Source organism: Struthio camelus, chromosome 13 (assembly GCF_040807025.1).
Source record: "Struthio camelus isolate bStrCam1 chromosome 13, bStrCam1.hap1, whole genome shotgun sequence".
NCBI lineage: Eukaryota > Metazoa > Chordata > Aves > Struthioniformes > Struthionidae > Struthio > Struthio camelus.
In genome coordinates, this window is record NC_090954.1 from 427,667 (window position 1) to 445,514 (window position 17,848).

Genomic DNA, 17,848 nt, shown 5'->3' on the forward strand with positions numbered 1-17,848 from the left:
TATTAGTGTAAGTGTACTGAAGATTGGTGAGTTGCTCTGTAACTTGGATTCCAGAGTTATGGACAAAGAACTTTAAAAACTGTTTTTGATGAAGAGCAGCAAAGGGCGTATTTTAAGAAAAGCTAGCTGTTCCATAAGTATAATAAGGAATGAAGTGTGTTGTTCTGTAGATTTATGTCCAAGAAGTGACTACAAATGCCAGTTAAAGGCATTTACTTACAGGTAAGAACATCTATAAAAACCAAGATGTTTCCTGGACTTTCACACTTGCACCTTATGTCAGTTGGGATTGCTTAGAGGCACTCACTCTCCCTCCTCTAATTGACTGCCCACGTTGATGAAAGCTATAGGAACCTAGCTATTTCTGAGCCCTCTAATTTTCTGTTAAATTCTGCTGAAATTGACTGATGGGTTAGAGATAATAAACAAATGCACGCATATACAGAGAGTCTTATTTCCTAGGGAAATACTGGAAGTATGTGTGGTGTCACTGCGTGAGGCAGGACATTGGGAGAAGATAGTGATGTTTTGGCTTGAGTAAAGACAGTGTAAAATTATGTACATACTCCAGGATTTGGTGCATATTTTGTTGTAGTGAGGATGGGGGGGAGCATCTAGGGTCTGCAGCAGGGACTTCCTCTATTTAGCATGCCTGTGTGTCTGGGTGGGCTTGTTTTGACAACGTTACATTGGTGACAAGTAACTTTCTTCTCATCTCAACATAGGTTGCTAAACTGGAAAGAGAGAAGACTCAAGAAACTAAGCGGATCCGAGAAGTGGAGCAGCGCAAACAGACCGTGCAGATCACAGAGCTCAAAGCCAAACTCCACGAGGAGAAAATGAAGGAGTTGCAGGCCGTGAGGGAGAACCTCATCAAACAGCATGAGCAGGAAATGACGCGGATGGTGAAAGTGCGAGACAGTGAAATCCAGCGCCTCAAGTCAGCGCTGTGTGCACTGCGGGACGGGAGCAGTGATAAAGTAAGGACAGCGCTGACTATTGAGGCTCGTGAAGAGGCCAGAAAACAGTTTGACTCCGAGCGCCTTAAGCTGTTGCAAGAAATTACTGAACTGAAGTCTGCCAAAAAGCAGGTAGACGAGGCCCTTAATAATATGATCCAAGCTGATAAGATCAAGGCAGGTGATCTTCGGAGTGAGCATCAGTCTCACCAGGAAGCCATCTCTAAGATCAAGTGGGAGAGTGAAAGGGATATCCGCCGCCTGGTTAGTAAGAGTTCCCTGCATCAGAACAGTTCATGTGTCGTCTTATGCTGCAGTCCGTTTGCCTCTTCTGCCTCTTAGGTTTTTTGTACAAACAGAATTCAGCAATGCACCTGAATTTGCAAAAATACTAAAAACTTCTCATTATCATTTCTCAGCAGGAGATAGATTAGAGTCAGTAAGCTAGAGCAACCGCTATGAGGGCTACTAACACCTTTGAGTAAAAAAGTAATTTGTCTAGCCAATAAGGAATTGGCTTGCTGAGATGATAATACATCTGCAGTGCATTGTGTTAGAAAAAGACAACGTTTGCATCTGCATTTGCAGCTTATTAGTTTCTTTAACCTTTATAACGGTATCCTAAACACATTAAACCAGGGCAGGAGGGGAGATATCATTTGTTTTGATCTTGGCATAGCCTTCGGTAATTACTGGGGAAAAAATGAACAAAATAAGGCCCAAATCAGCAGAGGTGTAAGTAGCCATTGTTTGCTGACATCCAAGGAACTGGGCCTGCTTGCAACATTGGAAAGTTTGGCCTGGAAGCTGGAATTCAAGATTTGACAGTTAAGTAAAAGAAATGATGATTTGAACACTGTTAAAAGTGAACATTTCAGTTTGAAGTCTGTGGACTGGAAGTATATTCTTGCATTGCCAAATGATAAATAACATACATAGCACAGACTAGTAGTGGTGGGTTCTTCATAGCTGCCTTCTGAATTTTGATGCTTCCTGTTACTTTGACCCACATTTGCAATTCTGTGTAGCCATGAGGACTAACTACTTTTCTTTTTCCCTGTCTGAAATCCAGGACCAATTTTCAGGATTCTAATATAAAAAGGAAATGCAATGAAACTCAGGATAACACTGAGCCAGCAACTCAGGCTCTATATATCTATTGCATGATTTCGTCTTAAACAACTGATGAAAGGCTTATACAATGGTATTTACATGCGTAAGAGCCATGCACAAGGCCGCAGTTATTTTTATCTGACTTACACAAGTGGTTTACGCTTCCATTGCGTGGCCATCAGAGAGGAGGAAGTTATGCCAGAGTGACATTTGGCTAACAGAGACCAGAGTCTAGTCCCACTCATTTGAAAAAAGCTCTTTTGGGAGGATTTCAGTAAACCTAGAAGGCTGCAAGATCAGAAGGTGTCTTTGGCAGCTTCAGGCAAAATTTAGCATAGATAACATTTTTGTTTTGAGGAAATGATTTTCATCTTTCCCAGATAAAAATACTTTTATTTCCCAAACTGATTTGCAAATTCTGGTTCACTGACTTTTCTTGGCCTCAATGACATTAGCTGCTTTGTACCAGTCTTCATGGTTGCAAGGCTTGTGTGCACTCATCTTACACAAGTTGTAAATAAGAATTTTCCTTCTAGTCATCGCTCCTTAAAGCTGCTGTGAGATGAAATAAGAGGCGCTTCTTTATTGTCTTGGATAGTCCTGGGATATTAGGCAGAAATGAAGTAACAATAAAATGAATTGTCTTGAGTTTTCCAGTCAGCCTTAAAAAAAAATACTGAGTTTGCACAGATTTTCTGTTTGTGAGAGGCAGGTCTGCTAGCTCCACTAGCTACTGCTCTACTAGCAGGAGCTAGTCTAAACTTCTTTGGTCAGAGTTTATACTTAGTTTTCACAAGTATAAATAACTGACCAAAAGGCAATGTGAAAGCCTGAACTCTTTGTCTGATTTTCAGAACTTTGGGTCTCATTCTGCTATGTCTGTTGGGGTTACAAGAGCTAAGCAATTTAGCAAATCATACCATGTTCGGTTCCTGGGCTTCAGTCATCATAGGCTGATGAATCAGATGCTGTGATGGTGTATGGATATGGCTGCAATCTCAAAGTGCATTGTTTTATAACCGTGGTGCAGTATGGTGTAGCAGAGATAAGTGGTGAATATGAGTATTAAGTAAATCACATCCTACTAGATTGGACAAGGGTGAAATGCTGTTACCTTTACAGAGTGCAATTGTTGCCTTGGTGTTTTTCTCATTCAGATGGACGAGATCAAGGCTAAAGACAGGATTATATTTTCCCTGGAGAAAGAACTGGAGACGCAGACAGGCTATGTGCAGAAGCTGCAGCTGCAGAAGGAAGCTCTGGATGAACAGCTCTTCTTGGTGAAGGAGGCAGAGTGTAACATGAGCAGTCCCAAGAGGGAGATCCCAGGAAGGGCCGGAGATGGTTCGGAGCACTGCAGCAGCCCTGTACGCAGGTTTTACTGTCCCTTGCAAAACAGAAACATAGCTATGTTTCTCTTGCTAAATTATTTTCTTGGGCCCTGGGAAAGTGTTCCCACTTTCTTATATACTGTAGAGAAATTATGTCCACAGATTCTTCAGAGAAAAATGCCAGTGGGACAAAGCTACGTAAGGCTGTTTCCTCAGTTGCTATATTAACAAATATACAGCAATATATACAAATACATAACCAGGCCCCTTTGAAAGTATCATTCCCTTAACACAACTCTCCAGATAGCCTACATCCTCAGAAAGAAATGTGCAGAACTGGGAGGCGAAGCAAGGAGGGGCAGGGAGAAGGCTGGGGGAAATCAGGGACCTCTTAGAAGAGTCTCCTCTTTCTTTGTCTTATTCCCCCACATGTACTGGCCTTGCTGTCAGTCACAAGGCATGCAACTCCCCAGGGAGTAAATGTATATATTTCCACATTTGTTGTGATGTTACCATGAATCAGGAATACGAAGATAAATACAATTGATAATGAACGGGCTGTCCTTACTCTTCACCTAACATACTATTTTCAGAGTGGCTCAGAAAATAGAAGTGATGTATAGGAAAAGGCGATAAAAATTAGAATCTTTTAGCTTTTTATCCCCCTCCCCCCCAAAAAAAAGAGAAAATATAAACATGTTTAGTTGATTTTTACCTTTCTTAACAGTTGAAAATTTCTAATCTTAAAATATCCCCTGAACCAGATACTTTCTTCCAAAAAATAATATGTTTTTCCCAAAACACTCAATACTGTAAAAATCCAGAAATATCATTTGTTGATGATGACAACTTCAGATGACTAGTGTGTGGTTTGGAGAATTCTTTTTTTCATTTTTTTCCCAACCATGTATTTTGAAAAGAAACAGTAACTGTGTTATATTGTTACCAATAAACAGGACTTGCGCAGAAACCAGAAGAGGATAGCAGAATTGAATGCCACCATCCGGAAGCTGGAAGACAGGAACACGCTGCTCGTTGATGAACGAAATGAACTGGTGTGTGAGCTTTGCACTGTCAGAGAGAGAAGGTTGGAAGCCTTCGGGAAAGGCAAAAGGAGAAGGCTCCATGGGTGATACAGCCAATGATGAATATGCCTTTTCCACCCATCACGCTAGCAGCTCAGGCGGCTGAGGATGGGTTTTTCTCTAGAATTAGTCTTTTGTGGCAGCTTTGCAGCTGCCTGACTGTGCTCTTGGGTCGCTTTATCTCTGTGTCTCAGTTTTCCCATAGGTAACACCCTCTTTCAGAAACAGATGTGTAGAGTTATGCTTTGAGATTTATTGGTGAAGAAAGTTTATAGAAGCACCAAGCGTTACTATGATTGTTTTGCCAGTTCCATTTGCCACTTTCTTTGCCATTTTACTGGGACAGTGGTCAACAGGGAAGGTAAAAAACTTCTAACAAAGGAGGAAAAAATATCTTTTTTTTTTTTAAATTACTTACAATTATTAATTGTTGTCATCAATCCAGTTGAAGCGCGTCCGAGAAGCTGAAAAACAATGTAAACCTCTCCTGGAAAAGAACAAGTGCCTCACAAAGAGAAATGATGAGCTGATGCAGTCTTTGCAGCGCATGGAAGATAAACTCAAAGCAATCACTAAAGAAAATATAGAAATGGTTGGTATTGAAGAGCAAAGTGAGGATGACTGCATGATGTACATCTGTTTTGGTGGGCATGTCTGCACAGTGTATGCATATAAATACATAGAGAAAGTATGTGTACTATTGATAAGATAAGGCCTGTATATAGTAAGATTTAAGTACTGTAATGCTGTGTATTATGCATACCCATGCAAGATATTTAAGTGAATGCATAACCACAGTCTTTAATACTGTCCCAAAAATTAGATTTATGAGTCTCAGTTATAAAAAATTGTTGTGTCACTGGGTCACGTCCTACTGTGCAGTTTTGCATCTGGAACTCAGAAAGGAAGCTGTTAAGAGCTATGTTTTTAGCCAGCCTCATGTTCATCCTTGAATATATATGTTCTTGGTATGCCTGAAGCACATACAATCTTCCCATAAAACACAAGCATGGTAGATAGCTATTGGAAAGCGAGAAAGGTAGCATGGTGGCTGGGGTCATAAATTTCTCATAACAGTGCTGTGTGAAATGGGGTTAGAGCAGTTCTGTCTGCAGATGCCTCAAATGGAATTGTTCTGAGTCCCTGCATATGCACAAATGTTGCCTTGGCATTAATTTAAAAAAAAAAAAAAAAAGAAAAAAAAAGGAGATGGAAGTCCTGGGTTGCCCAATATAAGCTGGCAGGTGCTGAGAAGACTTCGCCTGCTAGGTGCGTGTGTTACATTTCTGGCTCCCGAGAGCCACTGTCCTCATCTTGAGCGGGCTGGCTGTTTTGCAGCATGGATGCAGCTCTCCCCCTGATTAGATTGAGATTCACTTTGTTGTTAAATGGAAGAAAGGCTTTAGTATTACAAGGTTAATCAACTTTAATACTCTGCAGCTCACACATGCCCAGAAGACAGATAAACTTATCACAGATGTTACAAATCAGAATTCTTCTTGCACAGCTGGGAATACAAATCACAACCCACTGGGCTCTCCCCCAGCAAATAGGAGGAACTTCAAAGTCTCTGTGCATTAGAAACGAGCAGGCAGAACCACCAGTGCATGTGTGCACACGCAGCAAGTTCTAACTTAACTCCCTGATGTTTGCCCTTTGCTGTAGAGATGCCCAGATGATGGCTGTTAACAAGCTGTGGGTGGCTATACTAACTCCTGTGGGCCGTAGCCATGTCCTCTTCCTCTGCCTGGGATGGGATGCATGTCATTCACATGCCTAAAACGTGTGCCTTTCCTCACTTCGTAGCAGGCCGTAGGATGGGTATGAGCAAGTGCATGGGGTCACAGGCGTGGATACTGCCTGCGTACCCTGTTATGTGACTGGGCACGTGGGCGTACGAGCATATGCCCCACACAAGGTGGATGTCCAGATACATTGTGAAGGAAGAGCTGTTCTATGTGACCTTTAAGGGCTGCTGTAGAGGTTGTGGCAATCCACACAATAAATACATTTAAAAAGCTTTGTCATTCTGCATGAAGAGCTAGGCCTGCTACGCAGTGAGGAAAAGCACATGTTGCCTTGCTGTGCTGCTTTTTTATTAGGAAATGCTAGTAGGTATTAATAAAGGTATAAAATTTTTGTAGCTGAAGCATATTTAAAGGGCTACGCAGCTTAAAAGAAAGATAATGCCTGATTTCTAATTGAAAGGTTGTTCCTTTTTTTTAGTAATTGCTGGATCTTATTTTATCTATTTCTTTCTCCTTCTTATCACAGAGAGAAAAAATGACATCACATCCTCCTCTAAAGAAATTAAAATCTCTCAATGACCTGGATCAGGCTAATGAGGAACAAGAAACTGAATTTTTAAAGCTTCAGGTTATAGAACAACAGAACATAATTGACGAGTTAACAAGGGTATGTCCAGAGCACCAGGAATTAGGACCAATTCCTGTGTACAGTTCACCTCTGTTAGTATTTCTTATTATAAACAGAGGTCTGAGGGTTACTATCTTACCTCACTTTTAACCCCTACAAATTTTTAGATGTAGAAGTGTATGGATGCTGTTTATATGATTTCATAAATGTGTTCAACTAATAATTGAATTTCTGATGGCGCAGCAGCCCTGCAATCCTGAGGTGTAACTCTTGTTGTGTGTAAATTAAGCTGTCTCTAAACTCCCTGGGTCAGCTCTAAAAATGAACACAGATTAAGAACCATGGAGCTCAGGAAGATACCTAGATATTCAGAAGGCATGGCTGTGCCGAGCTGTTTTACCATTATAACTAAACTACCATTGGAAAATCCCTTTGTAAGGAGGGATGTAGGACACAGTGCAATATCCTTCATGTACTGGAACAGAGCTTGCTGCTGGGTAATGGATCGCTAGTATTTCAGTCATAGCATTTAATACTAACAATCCCTTTTTCGGCTAACTTTGCAGTATGGTATTGAGGGGAAGGAGAAGGAGACTCCGAAACAGGTTGTTGCCTTTTCTAAGACATCACTTCTAGGACTGCTGAAACCATCACTAATATCATTTAAAGACTTGGAGACAAGAGGCAGCATCACCTCTGCATGGAAGGCAAGCTGTGCGCCTCAGATAAAAACGCCCAAACCAGTTCCCTGTAACAGATCTCCCAGTGATTTTAACAGGAAATTGATCAGCTCGTGGTGTTTGACAGCTTGTCAGGGCAACTATACAACAACTGGGATTTCTTTTCAGATATCCTTTCTTCCCTTCTTCAAATGGTTTTCGACTGATGCAGATACCATGTGAATGACTCCTCCCTTCCACCTGGAGTCAGCTTTCTGTTTGAACATACAAAGAGTCAGTGGAAGCCCAGTGACTTACTTCATCTCTAGATTTGCCTTTCCACAGCTGCATGGAAAAGAAGAGGAACACGAATTTTGACTTCAGTAACTTTTAATCTTGTTTTGCAGGATAGGGAAAAACTCATTCGTCGCAGAAAGCATAAAAGGAGTTCAAAGCCAATTAAGGTAAGAGAAAAAAGTTTTCAGCTTGTAAAAGTGCCAGTAGGCTTTGTAGGAAAATGCACTTTAACAATCTAATTACAGAGATCGTTTTGTATTATAACAAGCTTATTTAGTGATGGGGTTTATAAACGTGTTAGTTTCTTCAGGAAAACTTTTTAGGTGCTCTTTGAGATTCAGTTAAGGGTGCATAACTATTTTATTTTCAGCAAAATGGGGCTTTTTCCCCCCTCTCTAAGAAAGTTATAATCTATATTCAATCTGTTTTCTATAAATACTGGTCTTGAGGCCTAATTACACTGAGATGTATTTGCATTCCTAGAGACTTTCTTATCCATCTTCTGCTGTCTGATTTTCATAGCCCATCTGGGTCAATCCTGCAATTCACACTGAAGCATAGTTCTTATGTTATCTTTTTTCTGCAAGTGGCTCTAGTCCAGTCCCTGGTATAACTTAGAAAAATTTTAAAGCTGAGTGGTCAACAGTGATTCAAATAGCTCTTTTATCAGCTGGATTTAGGGAATGAGTTTGCAACAGCCAGATCTCGTCTCTAGAGAGTGGAGAGACTGGGCAGGAAACAGAGCTTGGTTGCTCTTTGTCCTCTGAGGACATCCCTTGGTAGGTCAGCCATGTTCCGTAAAGTAATGCAATGCTTTCCTAAACACAGAAAAGTTAGGACCAGTAAGTCCTAGGTGTATTCTCACATCTATATGGGTTTGAAGCAATATACAGCAAACAGAACTGAGAGCCAAGGACTAAAGAGTATTTCCATCGTTTAACTTTATTTCTAAGCCAGAAATTGTACCAGGTGGAAAAATATGGCTATTGTCTTCACTTGGAAAAATAATGACCAAAAAAAGATAATATATCCAAAAGTTTCTTGGCATCTTTGGTGTATGTTTTTGCATGATTCAAATTCCAGGTTTAGAAGGTTGTAATCTGACAGCATTGGAAGTTAACAATGTTGCTGTAGTCAGTGGTGTTCTGCTGATTAATTTTTCTAAGCTTGAGGATCTGGCTCAGTCTAAAACTGGGAAAATGTAATGGGAGTAGGAGCATGCTAAGGAAAAGTTGCTGCCCTTGCTTGAAGGCAGAAGAACAGGTTGTTAACCCCAAAGAAGACGTCTGTCAGCATGTAGACTGATCTTCAAAGGTAACCCTAAAGGACTAGAGATGTCTAAGGTGCAGAATAGAGACCCTCATTCTTCTCTCATGGACACTGCTGATATCGCTGAAAATCTCAGCGCTTCTCTACCTGATGCTTCTGTTACTTGGAGTAAGTCAATAAAAGCTATGCTAACACAAAACTAGTATGAAGAAGTGGAGACTTGTATTTTGCACGTCTTCTCGGTACTGTAGTAACTGCCACATGTTGAAAGAGACTGCTCACACTACAGTTTGGTTGCCTATCTGACACCTCACTGTCTCCAATCTAAATAATTGAATTAACCCATCAGATGAAAACTGTGAGTCATGTCCTATGAAAACAGAGCTGCTTGACCTGCAGGTTTGGGTTTCAGGGTACAGGTTTGAGCACTTGGCATATGAATAGTTATGCAGACGAACTGATCAATGAACATTTAAGATGCACTGCCTACAGCATTACTCATGTTCTCCCTCAGCACCAGATCTAGTCTGGGTTTGGTTGGAGATGGTATTTGCAGGGGCAGATCATACCTCTTCTTCCATGTCTGTCTGTCTGGTTTTTTTTTCCTTTGTTTTTTTTAGTATGTAGCAATGCGATTTTGAAGCTGACTAACCTTTTCCCCCTTCAGAAACCATACTATCTGTTTCCGAGGAGATTCAGAAATCACGTGTTTTTCCTTCTTTAGAGACATGTGGTAGATACAGTTTTTGGGTATGATGATGATTCCATGGACTCTGAAACATCCTCCATGGCCTCATATAGAACAGACAGAACACCAGCAACCCCAGATGATGATTTGGATGAGGTACGATATGAGTTCTTCCACACACAGATCCAGTTTTTCAAGAAACTTTGACTTCCAGATTAAGTGGCCAGGCTCTCAAAGACACTCAGGTTTTACTGGAGCATACTGAGTGATGCTTTTCTCTAAGTTTGGCCTCAGTTTTGATTACTGATACGCTAAAATGCCAGCTGGGAGGTTCTTTCAAAATCTAGTCCCTAGAGTCTACAGCTGTGATTTTGTTGCAATTTGAGAGGATTTTTTTTCCTCTCTCCCCTCAAGAAAATCAAACTATCACACTTCTTTTAGCTTGAAGACATATAAGCACGCTATAAATTTTACATTCTTACTACTTCATATTACAGCAATCTCATTTAAAAAGCTGTTTTGAATCAAGACCTGTAAATCAGCTACTGTTTTTAACCAATCACGTTTGCATTCCTTAGCAATGCTCTGGTGTCTGATGCTTAGACATGTCCTTTCTGTTCCCTCAGAGCTTAGCAGCGGAAGAATCAGAGCTGCGGTTTCGACAGCTGACAAAGGAGTACCAGGCCCTGCAGAGAGCTTATGCACTACTGCAGGAGCAGACAGGAGGCATTATAGACGCTGAAAGAGAAGCCAAGGTCAGTATTTGTTCGAGGAGGGGGAAAGCATTTCATTGCTACCAGTGTATGCAGACACCTAAAAGTGACATAAAAGGAAATGGAGTTAAATATCCATAAAACAGAGGGACATCTATTTCACTGATTTGCTGAGTGCATTTAAAGAGACTGATGATTAAGGATGGACAGAATCACTCAACTTACAAGGTGTTGTCCTCCAGCTGAACCTGAAAACTCTGCATTTAAGCAAGCATGCCAAAGCGTGCAATTCTACCACTTGCCACAGATTCACAAGGGATTTCCTGTCTTTTGCTCAGGGATACAGGGGTTTGTAAATGTAAATGGAAGACTGGGCTTTCACAAAGACACATTGTACCATGTTTAGACATACTCACCTGAGTGTTTCTGACAGAGCTGTGAAAATTAAATTCAAATTTGGACATGATGCAGATTACAGTAAACCTTCCAAGGCTAAAAATGTTGTCCCCTTAATCATAGAATTGTTCAGGCTGGAGGAGACCTTAGATGTCTCTAGCCCAACCTCCTGCTCAAAGCAGGGTCAGCTCTGAGCTCACAGGTTGCTCAGCGCTTTGTCCAGTCAGTTCCTGAAAACCTCCAAGGCAGATAGGAGTGCTTCTTTCCTTACCCTGTGCCTGTCTCATCTGCTCAGCACACTCCCTTCAATTAAGGGTCTGCCCCTTGCTAGGTTCTTTAAGCAGAGCCTGTTCTGCTGGATACCTGAGCTTGGTTTTTCTACTCAAATGCGGCACATAGTAATAATAAACTTGATGGGGGGGGGGGGAGGGGGTGTGCATGCGTGTGTGTGTTCATGCTGATTTTTCATACTGTCCCCTTGTGTCATCTTTATGCCAGTCTGTGAAATATCACTGACCCAGAGTCTTCATATTGGTTACTCACTCAGTGGAAATGTTTGCCAGACTCTTTGCTGTGTTTGGTTTCCTTTAACAGTTGTATTTCTCCTTTTGTTACTGTTTAATGCTGTGCCTGACTTCAACAGGCTCAGGAGCAGCTCCAAGCTGAAGTCCAGAGATACAAAGCCAAAATAGAAGATCTGGAGAAAACTTTGGCACAGAAGGGGCAGGTAAGCACTTCTTGTATATATTCTTTTGCTATATTGAGTTTTACTTGCTCTACTCACAATATCCCTGGCACAGTTTCAGTACAGACTTTCACAGGACGCAGTGTAGCTGTTGACTAAATAGGTAGGTCTAAAGAATTTAGAAGCCTTTCTACAACTCGGCTGATTAATAAATTTTCTTTCCTGTAATCCATACTTTGTTGCTCTAGGATTTTAAAGCCTGTATATTGCGGCTTCATTTGTCAGTAAACATGCCAGACCTCGTGGAGTTTGATTATTCTGTAACAGTACTGCTTCATCCAACAGGACTCGCACTGGGTGGAAGACAAGCAGCTTTTCATTAAGAGGAATCAAGAGCTTTTAGACAAGGTACATTCAAAACTTTTGGGTTTTCACTCTGAAGGCTAGTCTGGATCATGCAATACACTGTTTGATATGGGATCTGGCGCTTACAGATGTTGTATTAGGGCAGAACCACATAGATGGATATGAATAGGATAACATATGGATAGACAAGTCCTTTCTAGCTCTGCCTCAGGCAATGCCGATGCTAGCAGTTCCTAGGCTGATTCACCTAGCTCTGCCAATAAACTCCCATCCTGACAGGTGGAAGCTCTGCTGCAGCATTCTATCTTTGAGGTGCAGACAGTTGCCTTCATGCAACGTTATGCTAAAGTCTCTGCTGTTGCTACCCTGGCAGGACATTTTGAATTCTACTTCTGGGTGTGAAATAGCAGTAGGTAAATTACAGGTAAACCCTGTAATACCAGAACCGTTTCAGACTCCCCGTCTATGTACGTTCTATATATTTTTAAGGGTTTATGTCATCTCTAGCTCCAGTGGTATTTGTCTCCTCAGTTGGTGCATTCGGGAACATTACCTCTCTATATATAGATGTGTGTGTATATGTGTATATATGTGTGTGCATTTTGAACATGGAAAATAGGACTAGGAAGGACCTCAGCCTTGCTGGCATATCGCCAGCAGTGGCCATGCATACTACTGCCATCAGCAATAGAGGCCATAACACCCGGTATCCTTCCTTCTTTCACCTCCCCAAACAAGGTGTCTTAGCCTGTGTTTCTCCTCTTCCCTAAACACCCCTTGTAAGCCTCCAGCGCTGTGCCATGCTCCCCCACCTAAACTGCAGCTCCAGCTCTATTCCCTCACCCATGGGTGGCTCATCTGACCTCAGTCTTACCGTGCTCCCTACCTCCCCTTGTCTGGGCCATACTCAGAAAACTTGATTGCAAAATACAGGTCCTGGCACTGGCTGGAGACTTGCAGAAAACAGCAGGCAGAGGAGCTAGTGGGGTTGTTGTCCACAGCAAGCAAGGTAGCCAATTGGCTGATGGGTGTTCTTCACCTCTATCTGCTCATCAACAGAACTACTTGTGTGGATATGCTTGCTGTGTAGTTCACGTGAGTGCTCGCCCAGAGCTGGATGGCTGCTCAGGTAGATGCCTCCAAAGAGACAACAATAGAAACAGCTGTCCCTGCAGAGCAACTGCAGTTCATGTGCTGCACACTGGGAATCTCTAATCTAGCCCAAGCCCTTTTCCAGGGCAGCACCAGCTGTTTCTGCATCTGAGTAAACATCCCGATAGATGTTTATTCAACCTGTTTACAGGGTCCTCCAACAATAGTGTTTCCACAACCCCTCCCCAGACAGACTATTCCAGTGCTTTACAGTGAGAGCAGTGTCTAGTAGCTAACATAGAGTAATCTTATAGTTAACTTGACACTTTTGTAAAGTGCTAACCCTCACTGGGATTGGATTCCTTTAGGAAAACCTCCAGCCAAAGCATTTTATGATATTTAGCAAGTTGATGAGCAGAAGTCTACATGTGAACTAAAGACTCATTGAGGTAACACAGCAAGTATTGAATCATATCTAGAGTTTGGATTTTGCGTTGCCTGTGCTCCCTGAACTGCTATTCACCAAATATTCAATGTTTCTTATAACAGTCACACAGATCTTGAATTTACATATTTCTATTAGATAGAGAAACTGGAAGCAGAAAACAACCGTTTGCAACAGGAGCTGCAGGATGCCCGAGACCAGAATGAGCTGCTGGAGTTCCGCAACCTTGAGCTGGAGGTGACAGATGAGCTCCTTACAGTAGAGTTGGGAGCAGATTAAAATAGTGCACTTGTATGGGACACCAACTTTAATGAAGTGTTTACATCAGCGTCTTAGTGATATAACAGATGAACAAGTCAGGCCTGGTATATCTAGTTAGAGATGGGCTGTGGAAGTGTGTCAGCTCTAATATCCTGGAAATAGTAAGCTCTGTACTTGACTGGTTCACCTCTCATCGAGCCACGCGCCCAGTTTGCATAGATCAGCTTAGCCGATTAACTTCAGTGTGGCTCTGCTAGTATACCACAGCTATGGGTATGGTTTTTCTAACGTTTTGAAGCAATCTGTTGTCATCACGCTCTGTTTTTATTGCAGGCCTGGAGTAAAGATGTCCAGTGTTGGCCAGAATCTATTGAAATTAACAGAAATTAATTAAATTAACCAAATAAGCAAGGCTTATACCCTGTCTTCATGTACCTTGCTCAGGGCTGGATGTTGGTTCACAGCTCAGATCTCCTCTCAGAGTAGGCACCCAGGACTTTTTTTTTTTCGTCCCATGGACTTGAGCAGGTCTTGGAAGAGAAAGAATCTAATAGATCTTACATCTAATAGCTGAAGAGTAGAGCATTCCCCTAGGATGTCAGAGACCCAGGTACAGTTCCCTCCCAAGGTCTGCAAAGCCCCATTCCCCGCCCCTTAAAGTTCTTACTATTAATCTATATACTATACTTGTTCTTTTCAGCAAGGGGTGGTGAGAAGCAAGTTCAAGCTTCACTGACTGAGTGCTGGTGTAAGGAGAAGGACCTCTCTCTAGCCCTGTGGTTGAAGGACTTGCCTAGAACTGTTTGACTGAAGTTTAATTTAGCAGTTATACATGAAATTATGTAAACAATTGTAAGAGGAAATTTAAGTACCATATCTACTGGGGTGAAGGAGTTGCACCTTTCTCCTCTCTGACTCAATAAATCTTGAATTCTTTTCTCTGTGGGGACTTAGCTATGGGAGAAGAGGGGGACTGTCCTACCCAAACCAAAATACATTGGGTGATTAGAGCGCTCTCCGACGCAGGAGAGACACATGCAGAAGTCAGCTCCTTTGGGCTGCAGTAACTGAACCCAGGTCTCTGACACCCCGGAAGAGAGCTCTAACCACCAAAGGGCAGGCATGGCACCTGCTGGGGGAATCTCTGCTGACCCTGGGTGCTCTGCTGGCACCCTTTCAGGACTACAAAAGTCTCTACCTCAGTTTCCTGCCACTAAAGCGAGGACAGGAGATGTTTTATATAGGTGAATGCAGTCTTACTCCTATAGTCTTTAACATTATTATTGCCAACATTAGTATGTGTCAAAACCAACAGTGCCTGCCTGTGTTTCTTTAATACTTGGCCTGGAAATGTCCTAATTTGTTTCTACAGGTTTTAGGTGCTACCACAATACAAACAAATAACAACAGCCACAGAGACTGTGGGCAGATGTCCAGCCTATCTGCCTGCTTCCAAGCACTCACTTTTACAGGCATTAGACATGTTTCCCGTTCAGGAGCTTCCTCGTGATCTGAACACAAATTAACAAAGTTACCTCAGGTGACTGTGGAGATTCCTGAAGCCTAGGTTTGATTCTGTATGTGGCGAGAGGAGGAGTATATCAAACTTGGATTTTTCTCTCTTTAGACTGTTTATCTTTAGTTATGGATTCTTGTTATGAGTCCCAACCAACAAAACCTTCTATCTAATCTGTTCTCTAGTATAAACTGTTCTATTTTTCAGTTGTACTTTTCAGTTGCTGTCTTATGTTCTTGCCATTCAGAGTGGCACACAGAGCCTTTCCTAGCCCTCATGAGTCAGAGTTGTGACAGATTTGTCCCTTATTTGCAAACCTTTCCCACAATTTTAGCTGACAGCTGTGTTTCTGTTTGGTTTGGAACTGAACTTATAGATTCACTTAAATGTTTGTAAAACAAAAATACATTTAAAAGTGAAATTTATTCTTCACTTCTGTGCTCGCCTGAATACCTGAAAGGGATGAGAAGTAACAGCTTTCAAAAATTTTTTTTTTTATTCTTGCCATTGGTCCTTTAAAGCTGGGCAAATATTTGTAGGTTATATCCAGTGAAGGTGTATAAAAATAGCAAATCTAACCAACTTTATTTATTTTTTGAATTTATTACTTTCCACAGATGTTAGAACATATGACTTACCAGGATGAGCAAATGTGTAAGTCTGAGTATCCTAGTAGTCTTAAGTCAAATACCTGCTTCTAAAGGTATTTGCAACAAAATATAGCTGTTCAACACTTCATTAGGGAAATCATTTTAAATGACATGTAAGTCTTAAGCACATGACAAGCTTCCCACAGACAATTTGCAAATAGACATTATCCATCAAATAAGTAGACTACTGCAAAATAATTCACTTAGTTTTAGCATCCTATCCCACTTGATACACTGGAGAATCTATTTGATTTGTCCAATTGTAGTTGATGATGATGTAATTGTTTCTTCTTTTTTTTTTTTTAATAAGAGCTTATGTTTGCAAACCATGATAAAAAAAAAAAAACTGTAGCTATGGCATTTAATGAGCTCTTTACATATCTCATTCGTTCTAACATGTTCTCTGGTGTCTTTTCAAATTACTTTAAGGAAAGAGAGAGACGGTCCCCACCATTTAACCTTCAAATTCACCCATTCTCGGATGGTGTGAGTGCTCTACAGATCTACTGCATGAAGGAGGGGGTTAAGGTAGGTTAGTTTTGTAACACAGCACTTCTTCACAGAGCAGTAATGGATGCTGCCCACGTAACCCATTACATCCATCTCTGCTTGTAACACCACTAAATTTTAAGCATTTAAACTCAGTCTAAGGTGACTGATGACTGATGCAATTGAATTGAACTCCTAGTTCTCACCATAATCGTAAACCCTGGCTCAAAGGCAGCTGAAATTCAGTGTATGACACATTTGCACGAGATAATACAAAATGTTTGGTTCAGTATTGGTCAAAGGAGGGACAAATATTGCAGCTGTGATTAAGTGTGCATGCCCTGCCTTTATTTTATTCTCTCTTTGCAGGATGTCAGCATCCCAGACCTCATAAAGCAGTTGGACATCCTGGGTGATAATGGGGTAAGCAAAAGTGAGAGACGTTTTCCCTATACAAGTTTTATTGCGTACAGTTAGCATAAGTGAAAACTATAACGCTCATGCCTATTTTCTAAGGTATTTGTTGAAAATATGTAATACTAGAATCATTCATTTAAAGAGTGTTTATCTCCAAAAGTTAAGCGTTTGTGAGATTTCAGTAACCAGGGAACTAGTAATAAAGTTCCAGCTTTAACTTCTGTTCTAACAGACTGGGAAAGACTCATGTCTGAGCCAACCACTTTTTTTCTAAGCGGGCATTGCTACCTGCTACCCACTTTAGTCATCCATGTAAAAGAAAATATCCTGTATGTCTGGCCAACATTAAAACGTTTTAAGAAAACTTACAAGAAATAAAAGACAGTGATCGTTTCCTCACTTAATGATGATATAAATTAGCGTTATTTTTAAAAAAGCTTAATGGAAATTCAGCCTTGTAAATCGAGTATAAAGACAGACAAATGTGCCTAATTTTAGTCTAAATTTCTCATAAGATGCAGTGGTATGAAAACATTTATTCAGTACACATCATGCAGAAGGGCAAAAGCAGTGCTCTTTTTACGATGTTAACACACGGAATATTTTGATGGGACTAGGACACCCTACACACACTACAGAGTTCCTCGTAAGCACTCTAGAGCTAATCTATTGTCTGGATAATTTGTATTCATTGACTTCTGCAATTTGTTGGTTTAATGCAAGAAGAATAAGGTCTGGACTTTGAAAAATACTTTCCTCTGGGAAACCACTGCTCTTAGGCTTATTTTTTCTTCCCTCTCTTTCTCCTCTCAGAATTTAAGAAACGAAGAGCAAGTGGCCATAATTCAGGCTTCCACTGTATTGTCCTTGGCAGAAAAGGTAAAATGTGTACTTTTCTCATGTGTTATCTAAGATCTCATCTAACCCTGGAAATTTTCTGCTCTGTAGTTTTCAGTATTGTCAAACTTTCTAGTATAGGAAAAATTATACCAGGAGAGTGGTTCCCCAAATAAGGCAAACTCTACTAGCAGTAGTATTTTA

The 17,848-nt window shown here is 41.1% G+C and overlaps 1 protein-coding gene across 11 annotated transcripts in view; it reads left to right on the forward strand.

Annotated features, from left to right (window-relative positions):
- The window catches only part of JAKMIP2 (janus kinase and microtubule interacting protein 2), a 78,402-nt gene that overhangs the window by 44,643 nt on the left and 15,911 nt on the right, over positions 1-17,848 (forward strand). For all 11 annotated transcript variants that reach the window (XM_068959551.1, XM_068959556.1, XM_068959548.1 and 8 more), the window contains 14 exons: positions 726-1,223; positions 3,230-3,439; positions 4,360-4,458; positions 4,934-5,080; positions 6,763-6,903; positions 7,931-7,987; positions 9,814-9,933; positions 10,404-10,532; positions 11,530-11,613; positions 11,917-11,979; positions 13,613-13,711; positions 16,331-16,429; positions 16,760-16,813; positions 17,621-17,686. In XM_068959551.1, coding sequence (XP_068815652.1) covers positions 726-1,223; positions 3,230-3,439; positions 4,360-4,458; positions 4,934-5,080; positions 6,763-6,903; positions 7,931-7,987; positions 9,814-9,933; positions 10,404-10,532; positions 11,530-11,613; positions 11,917-11,979; positions 13,613-13,711; positions 16,331-16,429; positions 16,760-16,813; positions 17,621-17,686 — 1,866 coding nt within the window. The remainder of the gene's footprint in view (positions 1-725; positions 1,224-3,229; positions 3,440-4,359; positions 4,459-4,933; positions 5,081-6,762; positions 6,904-7,930; positions 7,988-9,813; positions 9,934-10,403; positions 10,533-11,529; positions 11,614-11,916; positions 11,980-13,612; positions 13,712-16,330; positions 16,430-16,759; positions 16,814-17,620; positions 17,687-17,848) is intronic.